This window comes from Pinus tabuliformis, chromosome 1_1, assembly GCF_031772625.1.
Source record: "Pinus tabuliformis cultivar Carrire ecotype Pingquan chromosome 1_1, CPIR1, whole genome shotgun sequence".
NCBI classification, from domain to species: Eukaryota; Viridiplantae; Streptophyta; class Pinopsida; order Pinales; family Pinaceae; genus Pinus; species Pinus tabuliformis.
This window is the reverse complement of record NC_142297.1, coordinates 775152615-775169054: the sequence shown is the minus strand read 5'-3', so window position 1 is coordinate 775169054 and position 16440 is coordinate 775152615. Positions and strand designations below refer to the sequence as shown.

The 16440-nt window shown below is 38.7% G+C and overlaps 2 protein-coding genes and 1 pseudogene across 2 annotated transcripts; all 3 read right to left on the bottom strand.

Moving 5' to 3' along the window:
* Positions 1-3193: 3193 nt before the first annotated feature.
* Positions 3194-5564, bottom strand: LOC149216296 (pentatricopeptide repeat-containing protein At3g57430, chloroplastic pseudogene; annotated as a pseudogene).
* Positions 5565-5569: 5 nt separating this feature from the next.
* Positions 5570-5902, bottom strand: LOC149216295 (pentatricopeptide repeat-containing protein At3g12770-like). The gene has a single exon (XM_089392767.1). It carries the CDS (start codon positions 5900-5902, stop codon positions 5570-5572), a length of 333 nt encoding a protein of 110 aa, XP_089248893.1.
* Positions 5903-14340: 8438 nt separating this feature from the next.
* Positions 14341-14979, bottom strand: LOC149216294 (aldehyde dehydrogenase 1-like). The gene is made up of 2 exons (XM_089391177.1): positions 14849-14979; positions 14341-14755 (listed from the first exon to the last, which is right to left on the bottom strand). Exons 1-2 carry the CDS (start codon positions 14949-14951, stop codon positions 14595-14597), a joined length of 264 nt encoding a protein of 87 aa, XP_089247303.1. The 5' UTR covers positions 14952-14979; the 3' UTR covers positions 14341-14594.
* Positions 14980-16440: the final 1461 nt, after the last annotated feature.

The following is a 16440-nucleotide window of genomic DNA, read 5'->3' as shown; positions in this document are numbered from 1 at the left end:
GAAGATTTTTTAGAGAAGGGAAAGCGCTGCAAAACAAGTAATTCGTTTTCAAGCCATTATAAATATGTATGTCCAGAACAGTTGGTTAATCATGTTTTTTTTTTTTTTTGATCACACAAACACAAACAAACCATGTAAGAGCTTCTGCAGTGATATCCAAGATGCAGAAGAAGACCAGACATATTATAAACACCGCACATTTTTGAAATTTTAGCAAATAGGAAGAGTTATGAAGTTTTTCTTCATGACAGGATATATTATTCTATACATAGAAGGCACATCAAAAGTTAATTCAACAGTCAAAATACAAATTTGACTATAAGGGTAGTTCTTCAGTCAAGTAGTGGAAATTGGCTAGCTTTGAGGCAAAAACCGTGCAGACAATGTGTGCTAGGCATGCTTTTGAAACTTTTGAAAGCCAAGTTTTAACACAAAAGGTAGATTTTCTTTCCAATGACAATAATCTTCACCATGCTTCTGCACTACACACCCCTTTTTCCATCAACACCTTCGACAAGATGAACTACTAAAGCATAATAACTGCATGCTGCCATGTTTTCAGGTTTGACTATTTACATATATGTACACCCAATGCGGAAGGGCATAATTTTATAGCACAAGAATTTTGGATAACTAAACTGCAATAGAAAAACAAGAAAGTGCCTTCTCTCAAGAACACAGTCTCCTGTCAAGGGAAGTCACTTGGAAAGGGATCACTCACATTTGCATACAGAAGGAAAAGCATGAAAATAAAATGCTATACAACAAATTGCCATAATTGATGGATAAATTTTGCACCGTGCCTAGGAGGCCCATCTCAAGGACTATCAAGAATCAAATGATCCAATGGCAGCCATGTCATAAACTTGAAAGGGATCTGTTTCAACACCATAGTCCATCAAAGTTCTGTCTTCCAGTTGATCATCATGGTCATACACAAAATCAGGAATCTCAATCTATCCCTTCCTAATGTAATCCCAGATAAATTCTAGACGATTTACATACTTCAGTTTCCAGTATAAACAGCATAACACATCAAAAATTGTATGAGCACATCTGCAACAATAGATCTAATGAATTATTTGAATCAAAATGCAAACTCAACTTAATACTCACCCTGAACTCAAGAAGAAACAGCCAAGGGTTGCAAAAAACAGTCTTGACTGAAGCCCTGAATGTAGGAAATACACCACCTGAAGCCTTTCCTTAAAAGCCAGAGGAAGTTATTCCTAGATCAACCACAAAGTAGACACACCAGGGCAGTTTTCACTCCTTTGAACAGAGGTATGAATGTAAACAAGACAGTAAGGCCCTTCAAGTATTTCATTTGAGATCTTATTGTAAACATATTTTTGTAGCCTACAAGAGGGGCTGCAGACATAAATATAAACTTCATCTCTTAATGGAAGGCGTGGATAATCTGAAAAGGGAGATATATGGTAGAGTCCAATTTTTTATTGCTGATTTATTTAACATGCTTCAAAAACAATTCATAGTTTATATAAACGAAAAAAATCCCAATCTGAACTGAATTGAAATAGCAAACATGGAATGGCAATAGGTTCAATGGAGCAATCAGTTTACAGACAGAACTCAACCACTAACAATCCACTTTGGAAACAAACCACCTTCACACAATAAACTAATTCGACTGAATTTTTAATGTGCCAACCAATTGGTAAAAAACATTGAGCTACAAGAGGTGCCATTACCAGACAGCTTAATAAACTTATCAAACACAATAATCCTTTTGTAGTATCGATTGATAACCATAAAAACTAAAACCTTAAAAGTCTACTCTGGCAATTTCAAGATGGCTCAGGGGTCACTACAATATAGTTGTATCCTTGTGGTAAAATGGAAAATCGAATTGTTCATCGATTTCAAGATGGCTCAAGGGTCACTACAATATAGTTGTATCCTCATGGAAAAATGGAAAATGAAATTGTTCAACGATGGCATGGAATTGAAATAGTGCTGGCCTAGGTTGAAGATATGGCACAGTGCTTGGATATAGATACAAAGAAGAAAGAGGAAGAATATATTGCAAAAATGTTAAACAAGACCTTATATTATTATGCACGCAGAAAATGAAACCACAAGCATAACAATTCTAGGAGAATTTATGCAATGGCAACTACAATAGAAGTATAGATGAAGATACAAAGGGAGAAAGAGTTGAAGAGGAAAAACCAAATTCTATGTATTAGAGATGGAAGAAAACTCTTAGCCCAACACCAATAACTTCTTCACTCTACCAGCAATATGAACTCTTAAATATATTCTTCTGTCCAATATGATGTCTTAAATATATACTATTGTCTGAAGCATACTTTTCTTAGACAAAGTTGCTCACAAATTCGCTACCTAAACATTCATTATCATTCTATAAATGTGTTCTGATAACATATTTCTATAGATATGGGTTGCATCTACTCTTTTCACGGTTTGTATATTAGTTTATATGCCTTCGTCTTACCTTTGGGCAGGCGCAACAGGCACAATATCAGTTCAAAAACATAGCTTAATAATGCAGCCAATCCAGTCATTCGGCAAGGTTGGGGCCTTATGCTTTTTAGTTTTCTGTGTTAGTTTAAACTAATACCAAGGAATTCAATTCTACAATTATATTATATGGGCAGACAGAAAGACCCATTAGCCCAATCTACTCCAATGCATATCATCTCTAAACAGTATAACTACCAATTAAGATAGCCTTGACCTCGTAATCTACATTAAGTGAAAAGCACGAATAAGATATAGATGCCACCATGCATCAAAGAGACAAGAAGGGGGAAGATGGAGTTTTGTCTTAGCTCTCTTACTTCACCTAACTGGAGAAAAGTGAGCTTGCTACCCGAGTCCCCACTCTCATCTCTCTTTCTTAGGTTGTCGAAGCTATTACTTTTTGTATCTATGGTTAGAGCTCTTCAATAGGATTTCAGCTTATGCTATCAGCCTATCACTGTTCTGACCCAATACATACACACTTCCCACATTACCCTGTTACCCCCTTAGGTTATTTTATGTATGAAATTAAATTAAAAAATAGTTGTGGGCTAACATTTTCACAGAAGTTTGCACCTACGCAACTTGTGTTTTTGAACTCGCTTCATTCACTATTACCAATATTCACCGCAAGAACACAACCCATCCTTAAAATGGTGGAAACGATATGCATCCCTCATAATAATTTCTCGCATGACAATTTTGGAGATGAACTTGGTGGCAATATGACAGTCACCACACACACGAAGGTTTTTTGTGATCCGAATAGGAGTCCCAGGCCTTGTGCTAATAACCCCAAAAGCAATGGCCAGCCTCTAACTGTGACTACAAAGCATGTTTTCCTTCAGTTCCTCCTCCACATCATGCAGCACAAAATCTGTGCTAGGCAAATACCCTGCCTCCTTCATCTGCTTGTCCAAGGTTGACAACATTGCATAAATTTTCTCCGATTGAGGATGTGATCTGTCATCTGCAAGGAACGCGTGAATATTGTAGTTTACTTCAATCAGACTGCATCCTCGTATTTTTATGAGTCCCCTATCTTTTATCATTGTCCTCATTTTTACCACATCATCCCACCTGCCAGCTGCAGCATAGATATTTGACAGAAGTACATAGTACCCTGTATTGTCTGGCTCTGACTCAAAAAGTCGCTTCGCCCCGAGTTCTCCTAGTTGAACATTGCAGTGAATTCTACAAGTACCAAGCAATGTCCCCCACACTCCAGCATCAGGTTCTAATGGCATTTTTTTTATAAAGTTGTAAGCCTCATCCAGATGACCAGCACGGCCAAGAAGGTCAACCATGCAAGCATAGTGCTCCGTCCTAGGTGTGATGCAATAATCTCGAGACATGCATTCTAAATATTGCCAGCCCTCACTCACTAGGCCTGCATGACTGCAAGCAGACAAAACACAAACAAAGGTGATGTGGTTTGGCTTAATATGCGTCAATTGCATTTGGCGATAAAGTTCCAAGGCATCCTTACAATTTCCATGCATCCCATAGCCTGCAATCATTGTATTCCATGAGACTACATCTTTTTCTACAATATTTTCAAAGAGTTCACGTGCAATATTTATATTTCCACACTTGACATACATGTCAATGAGAGCAGTTGCTACAGAAACATCTGACTGAAGTCCATTCCTAATTATATAATCATGGATCCGTTTACCCTCCTGCAGAGCTGCTAAATGGGCACATGCTGGGAGCACACATGTCATGGTGACAGAGTTGGGTTGGACACCTGCAAGTTGCATTTCATGAAAAAGTATCAAGGCCTTGGCAGCATGGCCATTCTGAGCATAACCAGCAATCATAGCATTCCATGTGACTACATCTCTTTTCGATATTTTGTCAAACAACCTAGCCGCAACTTCTATATTCCCACATTTAGCATACATATCTACAAGAGCAGTTCCCACAGAAACATCTGATTCCAATCCACTTCTGATAATGTATTCATGAACCCTCTTACCTTGTTCCAGATATGCTAAACATGCAAATGCAGGGAGCAAACTTACCATAGTGACTAAGTTGGGTGTTACTTGAGAAAATTGCATCTTACTAAAGAGTGTAAAAGCCTCATTCGCGTCTACATTCTGTGCATAACCTGCAATCATTGCACTCCATGTGACTACATTTTTCACATTCATCGCATCGAAAAGTTTCATAGCAAGCTCCACATTTCCACATTTAGAATACATGTCTGTAAGGGCAGTTCCCACAAAAACATTTGATTCAAATCCACATTTGATGATGTAACTATGAGTCCACTTGCCCTGTTGCAGATCTCCTAAATGGGCATATGCTGAGAGCACACTCACCATGGTGACTGAGTTGGGCTTCATGTCTGCCAATTGCATTTGATAGAAAAGTTTCAAAGCTTCTTCGGCATGTTCATTTTGGGTATACCCTGCAGTCATCGCATTCCGTGACACCACATTTGTTATAGAAAGTTTGTCAAATAATCCTCGTGCAACCTGTAATTTCCCACACTTCGCATGCATAGTTACCAGGGAATTCCCCACAGAAACATCTGACACAAGAACTGACAACACATTTACAATGGTAACAGAGTCAGGTTTTAGGCCTGCAACATGCATTCTGTGAAATAGGGACAAGGCCTCCTCTCCATATCCATTCTGCCCATACCCTGAAATCATGGCAGTCCACGAGATCAGATTTTTCTGAGGCAATTTGTCAAATACTCTGTGTGCACTTTCTATATTCCCACATTTAGCATACATGTCTACGAGAGCAGTTCCAACAGAAACATTAGACTCAAATACCGTTATAATTACATAACTGTGAATCTGATCAGCTTGCTGCAAGCTAGCTAAATAGGCAAATGCAGAAAGCACACTGAAAATCGTAACTGAATTGGGTTTTGCATCTGAACGCTGCATTTGATTGAAGAGCATCAAGGCCTCACTAGCGTGCCCATTCTGGGCATATCCTGCTATCATTGCTGTCCATGAAACCACATCTCTCTGAGACATTTTGTCAACCATTTGGCGAGCATTCTCTAAATTCCCACATTTAGCATACATGTCTATTAGTACATTCCCAATATAAAACGAGCTCCAACAATCTGATCATGGATCTCCTTGCCTTCTTCCAAAGCCGATAAGCCTGCACACGCCCTGATTGCAAAGAGAAAGGTGAACTTGTTTGGCTCAATGCCTGATCCTTGCATTTCATAATAAAGTTCAAGTGCTTCCTGCCAGAGTCCTTTCCTGCTATAAGCCCTTATAACTGCATTCCATAAGTAAACATTCCGTTTACGCATTCTGTCAAACATATTGCGCGCATTCTTCCAGCTATTCCAGTGCCATATTTCAAGTCCACTCAGGAGTATCCGAGCATGGATTTGTTGCAGCTCATTCATGCTCTTACACACCTGCAAAAGAGAAGAGAAGGCTTTGAATCCGAGCGAGTAGCCTCTACATACTGTGCCATTGTGGCGAAGCGAGGAGACGTAGGTGGGGAGCTGCAATATCCGCTGCGGACATCGATCTGGACCTTCGCTTCAGCTTCCCAGTGAACGGTTATAACCATTCCAACTCCCTTCCTTTAATCCAACCCGCTGCGGACATCGATCTGGACCTTACGCTTCAGCTTCCCAGTGAACGGTTATAACCATTCCAACTCCCTTCCTTTAATCCAACGATTGACAATACTCTAATCGTCTAACACATGATCTAACGGCACAGACGGATGACAGGTAGATTTTAGGGAGATTCATTTCAGAGGGGAACGCCTTACGGCGTAACTAGCATTTGCACCAGATGTTGCAAAGGAAACGCCGTAAGGCATAAATTGAAGAACACAAATACAACAAAAGAATACTTTGATAAAGAATAAGAATATATTGAATGCTCAAATCAATGCCCCATTAACTGGAACCACTTAGTAGACATATCTATCAACATTAGGATTATACACAATGATCAAGAAATTTCCCATATACAAACAACACCTTCCACAACAACCTTTTGTCACATCCACATTTTAAAAAATGCCTTGGAAAGTGATTGGAATCTCCCATATTGCCGCCTTCATTATGCAGATGAATCTTCCATATTGCTATTTTCATCATGAATATTGTTAGTTCATTGTTGTAAAGTGTTACTGTGTTGAATTCAATCTCCTCTGCCTCTGAATTTCATGCCCTGTACGCATACTTTTAACGGGTTAGTCTGATTGTGTCTGATGTTTTTATCATTCTGTGAAAATCTATTTGCATTTCAGACAGTAAACCCTTGGGCCCCTTTGAATTGCTGTAATTTAGTTATCCGTGGTAGGAGTAATGGAGACATGTTTAATAGGAATTTCCAATGGAAGAGAAGTGGAATTAGTCTGTAGTTGTACATACAGAGCAGGAGTAGGAGAAGGGTCTGCTACAGTGGGGCACTTTCGGTCCAAAAGAGGAAGAAAAACAAGTGGGGCATTATCTTTCAATTTGTGTTCAATGAAGGTCTCTTGCGTACAAACTGTACTGGCAATTAACGCGCATCCAAATCCCAAAATTAACACGACTTGCCCGCCAATACATCAGGCAACGCTGTAGACTTAATTCCCAGACCTATTTAATAATTATCCGCAACCTCGGAATAGCAGGTGGCTTGGAGCAAATTCCTTCAGCCCTGGAAAAGATGAAGAAATTTGGGTTTATGCTTAGTGACTTTGCTTACAATGGTCTTATAGGATTACTAATCAAATTAGGGTTCTGGAAAGAAGCCGTGGTGGGGTACAGGAAGATGATTTCGGAAGGATTGTTGCCAAGCCTAAAATGTTATTCTGTACTAATGGGTGCCTGTGGAGAAATGGGAGATACAGGACATGTGATGGGACTTCTGGCTCAAATGCGAAAATTTGGCTTGAGACCCAATGTGTACACCTTCACACTCTGCATAAAAATACACGGGAGAGCTGGCAAGGTCGATGAAGCATGGGGCCTGTGGAGACAAATGAAGGAGGAGGGCTGCAAATCGGATGTTGTGTTGTTCACCACATTAATGGATACTCTCTGTAATGCAGGTAGATTGGATGAGGCGACAGCATTACTGAAAGAGATGAGAAGCAACAAATGTAATCCTGATTCTATCACATACAATACTTTGATAGATAAATATGGGGATTGTGGCCTTGTCGATGTTGCATGGGAGCTTTGGAAGGAGATGATAGCTGATGGATGTGATCCAACTGTAGTTACCTTTACTACTATTATCAACGCCCTATGCACAGGTGGAAAAATTGATGAGGCACTTGCAGTGTTGGATGAAATGGTGGAGAGAGGGAGTTCTCCCAATCTGTATACTTACAATTCGTTGATTGGAGGTCTTCTTAAGAATAACAGGTTGGAGGATGCACAAAAGTTTTTTCAGGTTATGCACAATAGAGGGTGTGATCCAACATCTTTAACCTACAGCTTATTCATCGATTATCATGGAAAGAATGGTGAGGCTGATGAAGCATACGACGTGTTTCTGCAGATGAAGAAAAAAGGAATTTCTCCAAATGTTGTTTCCTTCAATGTTTGTATAGATAGCCTCGGGAGGGTAGGAAGGATTAAAGAAGTGAATGAACTTTTTGAAGAAATGAAATGGACAGGTCTGTCCCCTGATGTAATCACGTATAATATCATGATATGCTGCTATGCCAAGGCAGGAAAAGTGGATGAAGCTATTGGGATGACCTTGAAGATGATAGAAAGTGGGTGTGAACCAGACACTGTCACTAACAATACTTTGATTGATATTCTTTACAAGGAAGACAAAACAGACGAGGCATGGGAGATGTTTCACAAAATGCAACAGATGAATCTTCCCCCCACTGTTATAACATATAATATTCTGGTAGATGGGCTTGGCAAAGATGGCAAGGTTAAGGAAGCAATAGAGTTATTTCAACGAATGAGGGAAAAGGGATGCCCACCAAATGTTATTACACACAATTCAATGTTGAATGGTCTCTGTAAGAATAAAGAGGTAGATATAGCTTTCAAGATAATGCAAGAGATGACAGAAAATGGGTGTTACCCTGATGAGATAACTTACAACATACTAATTGATGGTTTCATAAAAACAAATAGAATTGATGAAGCTTGCCAGCTCTTTGAAGATATGAAAAACAAATTTTCTCCAAACCTTGTAACTATGGGTACTGTTTTGGCAGGGCTTGCAAAAGCTGGGCAAATGGATTATGCTTTGAGAGTGTTCAAGGAGTTCTATGATGTGATGGGACTGCTTCCCGATGATGTTGCTTGTGCAGCCCTAATTGATGGCCTGGGTAGAGTGGGCAGGTTGGATGAGGCAATCTTGACCTATGAAGAAATGTTGGCTAAGGGTGGTAGTCAATACATATATGTGGTACGCTCTCTCATCAAATCCCTATGCAAAGTAGGAAGAGTGTTTGACACTCACAGAGTATTTGAAGAATCAAAAGATCGAGGCGTTGCTCTTGACACTATTGCTTACAATACTCTTATTGATTGGTTATGTAAAGCTGACCATATGCGTATTTCCTGGGATCTTTTCAAACAGATGAAGAAGTCAGGTTGTAATCCAAATGTTTACACTTACAACGCCTTCTTTGATGCTCTTGGAAAGGCTGGAAGGATGGATGATGCTTTCAAGCTTCTTGATGAGATGCGTGCTAGAGGATGCAAGATGAATACAGTAAACTACAACACCCTCATATCAGGTCTTGTGATGGCCGGTAGAGTGGATGAGGCCATAGAGTGGATCCGTGAACTTGTGAAGAATGCACCCTCTTTCCTGAACCGACAGCAAGCTAATCCGTTAAAAGAATAAAGAGAAAAAACTCAGAAAGAAAACCAGAAAACAACATAATATAAATATAGCAGAAGATGAACAATATTGATAAAGAAAGGGAAAAGAGAAAAAAACAAGAAAACAACATAATGCAGCAAAAGATGAAGGGTCTTAATAACAATTATTACATAGCCAGACATGCGAGGCCATGGCCCGTGATCAAATGCTGCGCGAGCGGCTTTTACAGCCAAATCCACATCTTCTTGCCTGGCCTCTGATACGCTTGCTATCACTTTCCCTGTTCGAGGATCCAAAGTCTCGAACATTTTCCCTGCAACGATACAAATAAATCAGCCCTAAAGATCTAAACACAAATCTTGATTTGACTTTAAAATACTGTGCAATGGATCAAGAAATTAAATACCTGAAACTGAATCTACAAACTCTCCATTGATGAAAAGCTTCGTATGCTTTACTGTAACTGGGGGGCAAACGGTGGCATTCGATTGGGAAGAAAGGGACGCCATCTCGGAGTTTCTTTTGGGGCAGAGAGAGGCTCCGAATGATAATCGAACGTTGCAGTGCGTGATACCGTGATACCGTGGATGATCTGGACGAGCCTGGAAAACGGCGGGCCAGGGTTGCTATTGATGTAACAGCACAAGGCTGCTACGTATGCAGGGAAGAAAGACATGAAGAGTCTCATCGCCAGCAGGCAGTCTCTGCGAAGAGTCTCATCGCCAGCAGGCCAGTCCTGGCTTTTCATGGCCCATTACCATGGAAAAAAACTATTTTTCTATGGAAAAAATAGATTAAACGAACGGCAGAAAACACTCCAATCATCTAACACACATAATCAATGGCTCAGGATCGCACACGTCACATTTTAGGGAGGTCTTTCTCAGAGGGAACGCCTTACGGCGTAAATATTTAGGAAGTTTGGGCTAGGAGCAAGAATAAAATTGGGAAAAAGGCTCAGAATTTTTTTGAAGATCTAATAATATATGTAGTTTATTCTATAATTGGTGTTACAATGATTGTTTTTTTCAACTGTCACTTTGATTCTATTATTGGTGTTATAGTGATTGTTTTTTTCATGTGTCTTAGCATTTATATATGATTCTCTTTTTGGACAGTGTAAGATGCAGTTGGTGCTTTAGTTTATGTTTTTAATGAATTTACTTCGTTGTACTCATTAAAATTTAGTTGTAATCATTCAAAATTAATATGGAAGCCTTTAATAAAGCGCTCCACAGGGGAATACATTCATTTTCTTCTTCATCATCCATCATTCTTTCTACAAAGTTGTAGCACATATTCTTAATTTCTATCTCCTTCATTTTCTGCTTTACATCAGGGCAACTCTCATAGTCTCTGGCCATTCTTTATTAGAAGGTTAGGGTTTCAAAATTAGAACTTTGGGTTACAAGCTTTCATGGTCTATGCTTCCGGCCATTAATTTCAATCTTTTTATCCAATCTCAAAATGTTTAATCTTTTTATCCAATCTCAAAATGTCTCAGGAACAATTTTTGGTCTCATTTTTGGTGTCAATTTCCTTGGGTTTATAGATTTTGGTCTCATTTTTGGTGTCAATTTCCTTGGGTTTATAGATTTGGTACAACATTTTTTACGAAGTTATTTTTCCCTGGGTTTATAGATTTGGTACAACATTTTTTGGTGACATTGTTGGGGAACAGGTACAACATTTTTTGGTGCTAATGGTTATCCCTGCATTCTTAGCCCATAAGTTTTCTGCATTAGATTTCTATGCCATATCCAACTTCCCAAATCCCCAAATCATGTGCCTTCATTTCATGAATGAAATTCCTTTCTTCCAAGATTCAAAGCAAATGAATATGAAAATCCATCTCAGCACATTAGGGAGTTTCATATATGTATGGACCAACAGGGGATTAAACATGAAAATACATTAATGAAACTAGTTTTCTATTCGTTAGATGAAGATGCTAGTGTTTGGTACAGAGCCTTGCCTCAATCTAGCGTTACCTCTTCAGGGGATTTTTATGCAGCATTTAATTCTTTTTGCAAAACTCTGTATCTATCAAAATTTCTTTTTGAAGATTGTTGTGAGTATTTTTCGTGCCAACAAGATTGTGGTTATAGAGCTGATAATAAAGTTAGTGGTGACAAATCTGATTGCAAAAGAAATTGTTTGGCTGAAAGTGAGGAGAACATTGTTGAAAATGATGAAAATACTTCTCAAGAAATTAAGGATGAAGTTGCATGTGAAAATTTTGAAGCAGCTCCGCAAAGCCCTCGTGATCCTAAAGTAGTATTCAGCCATTCATTCTCAAGAGAAATATCTGAAAATGACCAGCAATATTTCCCAGGAAAAATTGAAAAGTTTTATGTGAAAGAATCTTTCCAAAATTCTCTGAAAGATGTAAAGAAGTCTTATTGACAGTCACCTTGAAAGAAGGCATCATGTTGAGTTCTCTTGGAAATGGAGAAGAGGTTCTTGAAAATAATCAAATTCCAGACCTGTGGAAAGGGCCACTGCTTTATGATGAGGAAAGAAAGAATCCAGCGGCAAATAAATCCTCATAAATCTTATTTTGTAAACTTTAAACATGTTCTTGTTCATGATTCCTATAATTGTGATAAATTGTTGGATATTAGTCCCCATGCAAATTCATTCACAGCAAAATCCAATAAGAAAACCAACAAGAAGACAGTTTTGGACAGACATTTTGTAAAGAGAAGAAGGTTGTCATCAGTATAAATGGAAAGGACGCTGACCAAGAAAATGCTCAGTAGTGCATTGGAGAAAATTCAACTGTTCCAGAGCCAAAGGTATGTAGCGAAATTTATGAATTTGCTGATAAAATGCATGTTGTCTCAGGGAGAAGCTTGGAGTTGCCATTTGAAAATGCCCAAGGGTGAAGAATCTATTGATAAAGTGGATGAACATCCTTATTAGAAGACATACTGTTAGTGCCCTAAGAAAAGCATATACGTGAAACACACATCAGCGATTTGTTGAAGAATTAGAACAACATCTTGGAATTGTTTAGAACATTCTGCTACCACAAAATTTGCTCTTATACAATAATTTGTATTTGATAATTATGGTGATATTTTTTCTCATCATTTTCAAGATTCTATGGCCAGATTATATGGCAGTTTTCTACAGGTCATAGCTAACATCAATATGGGGATGTGTATTGAATTTCCTGGCTCAAGAGATTTATTTCGTTATGCATGTTCTTACTTTCGAAGTCCAACTACAAAGTGGTATGAGATCCAATACTCAAATGTTGGAGTGGTATTATTGGAAAATTGATTATATTTTAGCAAAATCAGTTTTGTAAATAGGTAGAGATTTGTACATAAATAATCACTTCCACTGAGCATTTCATTTCATTTAACTTGCAGAAGTTTTTGTTTCAGTTGGTGAATAAAGATCAAATGTCCACAGAAAACAAGTTTCAAGGAGATTTTGATATTTTAAAGTTAATGGAGAGAAATTCCAGTTTTATGACAACATGCCCAAACAGAGGCTGCTAATCTGCAGTTCTTAGCACTTTGCGTGCAAAGTGTTGTCCCCAGTTGGAACCAGATGTTGTAGCTTATTTTTACCTCTTAGATTTGGACCTGGAACAATGAGCTAGTGAGTTCTGTCCCAAAGAGTCTTGCAAGGTTTGACAATATAAAATCATCATGCAGGGGGTTTTGTTTCCTTCAATGCCATTCATGGAATACTTTTGCAAATGGATTTTCTTCTAAGTACAAACAGCATTATTATACTGGATGTGGCTGAGAAATATCAAATTGTCAGTGCATTGCTTTTCATGCTTCAAAGTTGATTATGGTTGGGTAGTGTTGAAATGTGTTCTACTCCATGTTCACTAGTGTATATTTGGAGGTTTTAGAGAACTTACTTAAGATGGAAGAAATATGTCGTTCAAGCATTCGTGTCAGCACTATCCAAAATATGTTGATATATTTTAGTTCTGAATGTCTAGATACTTATGTGGGCTGCAAAACAGAGGTTTTTGATCGCACAAGAACAGACCTGTGTCAGTAAGCAGTTGTTTTCTATTTTAGTGCACTGTTACCAATACATCCAAAGCAGTATATAGAAGGCTCAAGAATAGGTTTTGATATGCAGCTATCAATGCTGGATTCATCCAACAAGTGTAAACATTCTGAAAGGTTCCTCAGAAGACTGAAAAGATGCTTATCTGATTCTGCATACGAAGTCAGGTTGGTTTCATTCAAGGCACTTGAGAAGTTTCTTAAATCTCTAAAATCAGAGAAAGACAACAGTGGAGGCTATTTTAGCCTCTGGTCTCCTGGAAGAGGTCAGTGGGATTGGCTTAAAAAAAAAAAAAAATCAATGGATAAGCCCTCTTTAAGATGACAAGTATGGGAGATCAAGAGTAAATAGACTTGTATGCAAAAACACTGTGAAGAATGTTGTGCCCACCCAAGTTGAAAGAGTGTTGGAGCTGCGCTTTGATTTTCTAACTAACAATTTTAATTACTGGCTAGTGTACTTTGGTATTCCTGGATGGAGCAGAGTTGAGATGAACTAAAAGTTTTAGAGGCAGTTGAAGAATTGTGCAAAGATGAAGAATTATAAGAGATTAAAATCTAGTTGGAAGAGGAAATTCCACTAAAGTTCTGGGACTTTGTTAACAGATATTCTGGTCATAATTATGAGAAAACGCAGACATCTCCAGACAGTGAATTTCGAGATCATTTTTCCGGCAAATGGTGATTAATTTTAAAAATCCGCAACATGGGTTGTTTTCGCAGAATACACCCATTCAAGTTCAATGCATGCAGTTTCCAAAAATTAGGAGCGGTTTTAGACATTTCGTTAGTTCTTTGAAAGCCAACATTTGCAAAAACACCCCGTAAATAACTCATCTGCAGTGGAATTGAATTTGTATTTTAACAATTTCATTCATGGAAGAGATTCAGAGCTCACTAAAAGGAAGAATATTTGTGACATCTATTAATTAGCAAATTCTAAAGTGATGTATAATATACCATCTCTATTTTTCTGTTATAAGGGAAAATATGACACAGCGCATTCAAAAAATGTTGTTTTTGGCAATATCGCGAAATGGAGTTGGATGGTTTGATAAAAAGGAAAATAATGCATCCACCGAACAGGGACTGGTGTGGAAACGATCTATTAAAACTATTTATTTAATCAAATTGCGTATGGGCAGCGTGTAATATTGCAACTGAATTATGGATGTATCTCCATTTATAAACATCTCCAGAAGATTTTCAAAGTGAAAATAATTGCGAGAGAGCCAAGACGCAGTCACAGGAAGCCTATAACGCCTGCCACCATGTAGACCAGCCTCTCAAAGAGCCAATCGCTGCGAGCGGCTTTTACAGCCAAATCCACATCTTCTTGCCTGGCCTCTGATACGCTCGCTATCACTTTCGCTGTTCGAGGATCCAAAGTCTCGAACTTTTTCCCTGCAACGATACAAATAAATCAGCCCTAAAGATCTAAACACAAATCTTGATTTGACTTTAAAATACTGTGCAATGGATCAATAAATTAAATACCTGAAACTGAATCTACAAACTCTCCATTGATGAAAAGCTTCGTATGCTTTACTGTAACTGGGGGGCAAACGGTGGCATTCGATTGGGAAGAAGGGGACGCCATCTCGGAGTTATCGAACGTTGCAGTGCGTGATACCGTGGATGATCTGGACGAGCCTGGGAAACGGCGGGCCAGGGTTGCTATTGATGTAACAGCACAAGGCTGCTACGTATGCAGGGAAGAAAGACATGAAGAGAACGTTGCAGTGCGTGATACCGTGGATGATCTGGACGAGTCTGGGAAACGGCGGGCCAGGGTTGCTATAGGCTGCTACGTATGCAGGGAAGAAAGACATGAAGAGTCTCATCGCCAGCAGTCAGTTTCTACCAGCAGGCAGTTTCTGCCAGCAGGTCAGTGTTGGCTTTTCATGGCCCATTACCATGGAAAAAAACTATTTTTCTATGGAAAAAATAGATTAAACGAACGGCAGAAAACACTCCAATCATCTAACACACATAATCAATGGCTCAGGATCACACACATCACATTTTAGGGAGGTCTTTCTCAGAGGGAACGCCTTACGGCGTAAATATCAGTATTTAAGACTAACCTGAATGGACAATAATCTCACAATACCGCGCCTGGTAAGAAAATTAATAATTTGTTCATTAATTCCGAGCTTTGGCTTCTTCATATTCCGAATCCGAGGCATTTTGACGTCCTGACGTCCAAGACACGTGGTTCTCATCCTCTATAACTACATATTCTGCCAACAACTGGGAACCCACACTGCAGCCATTCTGCGAACAACTGGGAACCCACATTGCAACCGAACGCTCCGACTGGAGAATGGAAGCTCTCCTGATGTCGTATTAATGGGTAGATTGCAGGCATCGGAGGATTGAAATCCTTTGAGGAAACCCTGGGACATGGGAAAAATGACATTATGGTAACGTGATTCTTTAGAGGAAATGAACATGAGGAAAATCTAAGCCCTAATGGTCCTCAATGTGGGAAAAACCGCAGTGGCTTTGGCTGCCTTTGAACTCAGCTGTCCACCTGCCATGCTGTGCAATTTTGGAACAATTGAAGCAACCAAGATTTTATAAATCTCACAAACCCTACTGTCAATTGGGGTTTAAGCATGCATCCTAAGCATTGAATAAGTGGAAGAGATATAGACTAGCAATTGTACCTTACGTTGCAAAGTAAACACGGAAGAGATATAGACTAGCAATTATACCCTATGTTGCAAAGTAAACACCATAAGCAAGTAGCATACAAAAGAGTAGTATTGAAAAAACGAAGATGTAATAAGAAAGAAAAGAAAAAAAAAATTGTGATGGTGTTTTTGCAGGATCAAAGGCACTTTGGAGAAAAAAAGGTAGCCTAGTGTTTTTAGAGAACTTTGTTAATTCACACAAATAAAAGAGGCCTCACTTCATTAGAAAAGACACTTTATCAAATGCACAAATATTAGACAATCAAATCCCCACTCAAATTTCAAAAGAAATTTTCATGTTTCTTTTATAAAATGTCATTCAAACAAATCAAATGCAAGGTCACCCGACCATTAATTAGCATGTAGGTACAAAATTGACAAGTAACAATA

Coding starts and splice junctions, on each gene's coding strand:
- LOC149216294 (XM_089391177.1), bottom strand. CDS start 14,951: ATGGCGTCCCCTTCTTCCCAATCGAATGCCACCGTTTGCCCCCCAGTT. Junction 14,756..14,848: donor GTTTGTAGATTCAGTTTCAG/GTATTTAATTTA, acceptor GTATCGTTGCAG/GGAAAAAGTTCGAGACTTTG.
- LOC149216295 (XM_089392767.1), bottom strand. CDS start 5,902: ATGAATGAGCTGCAACAAATCCATGCTCGGATACTCCTGAGTGGACTT.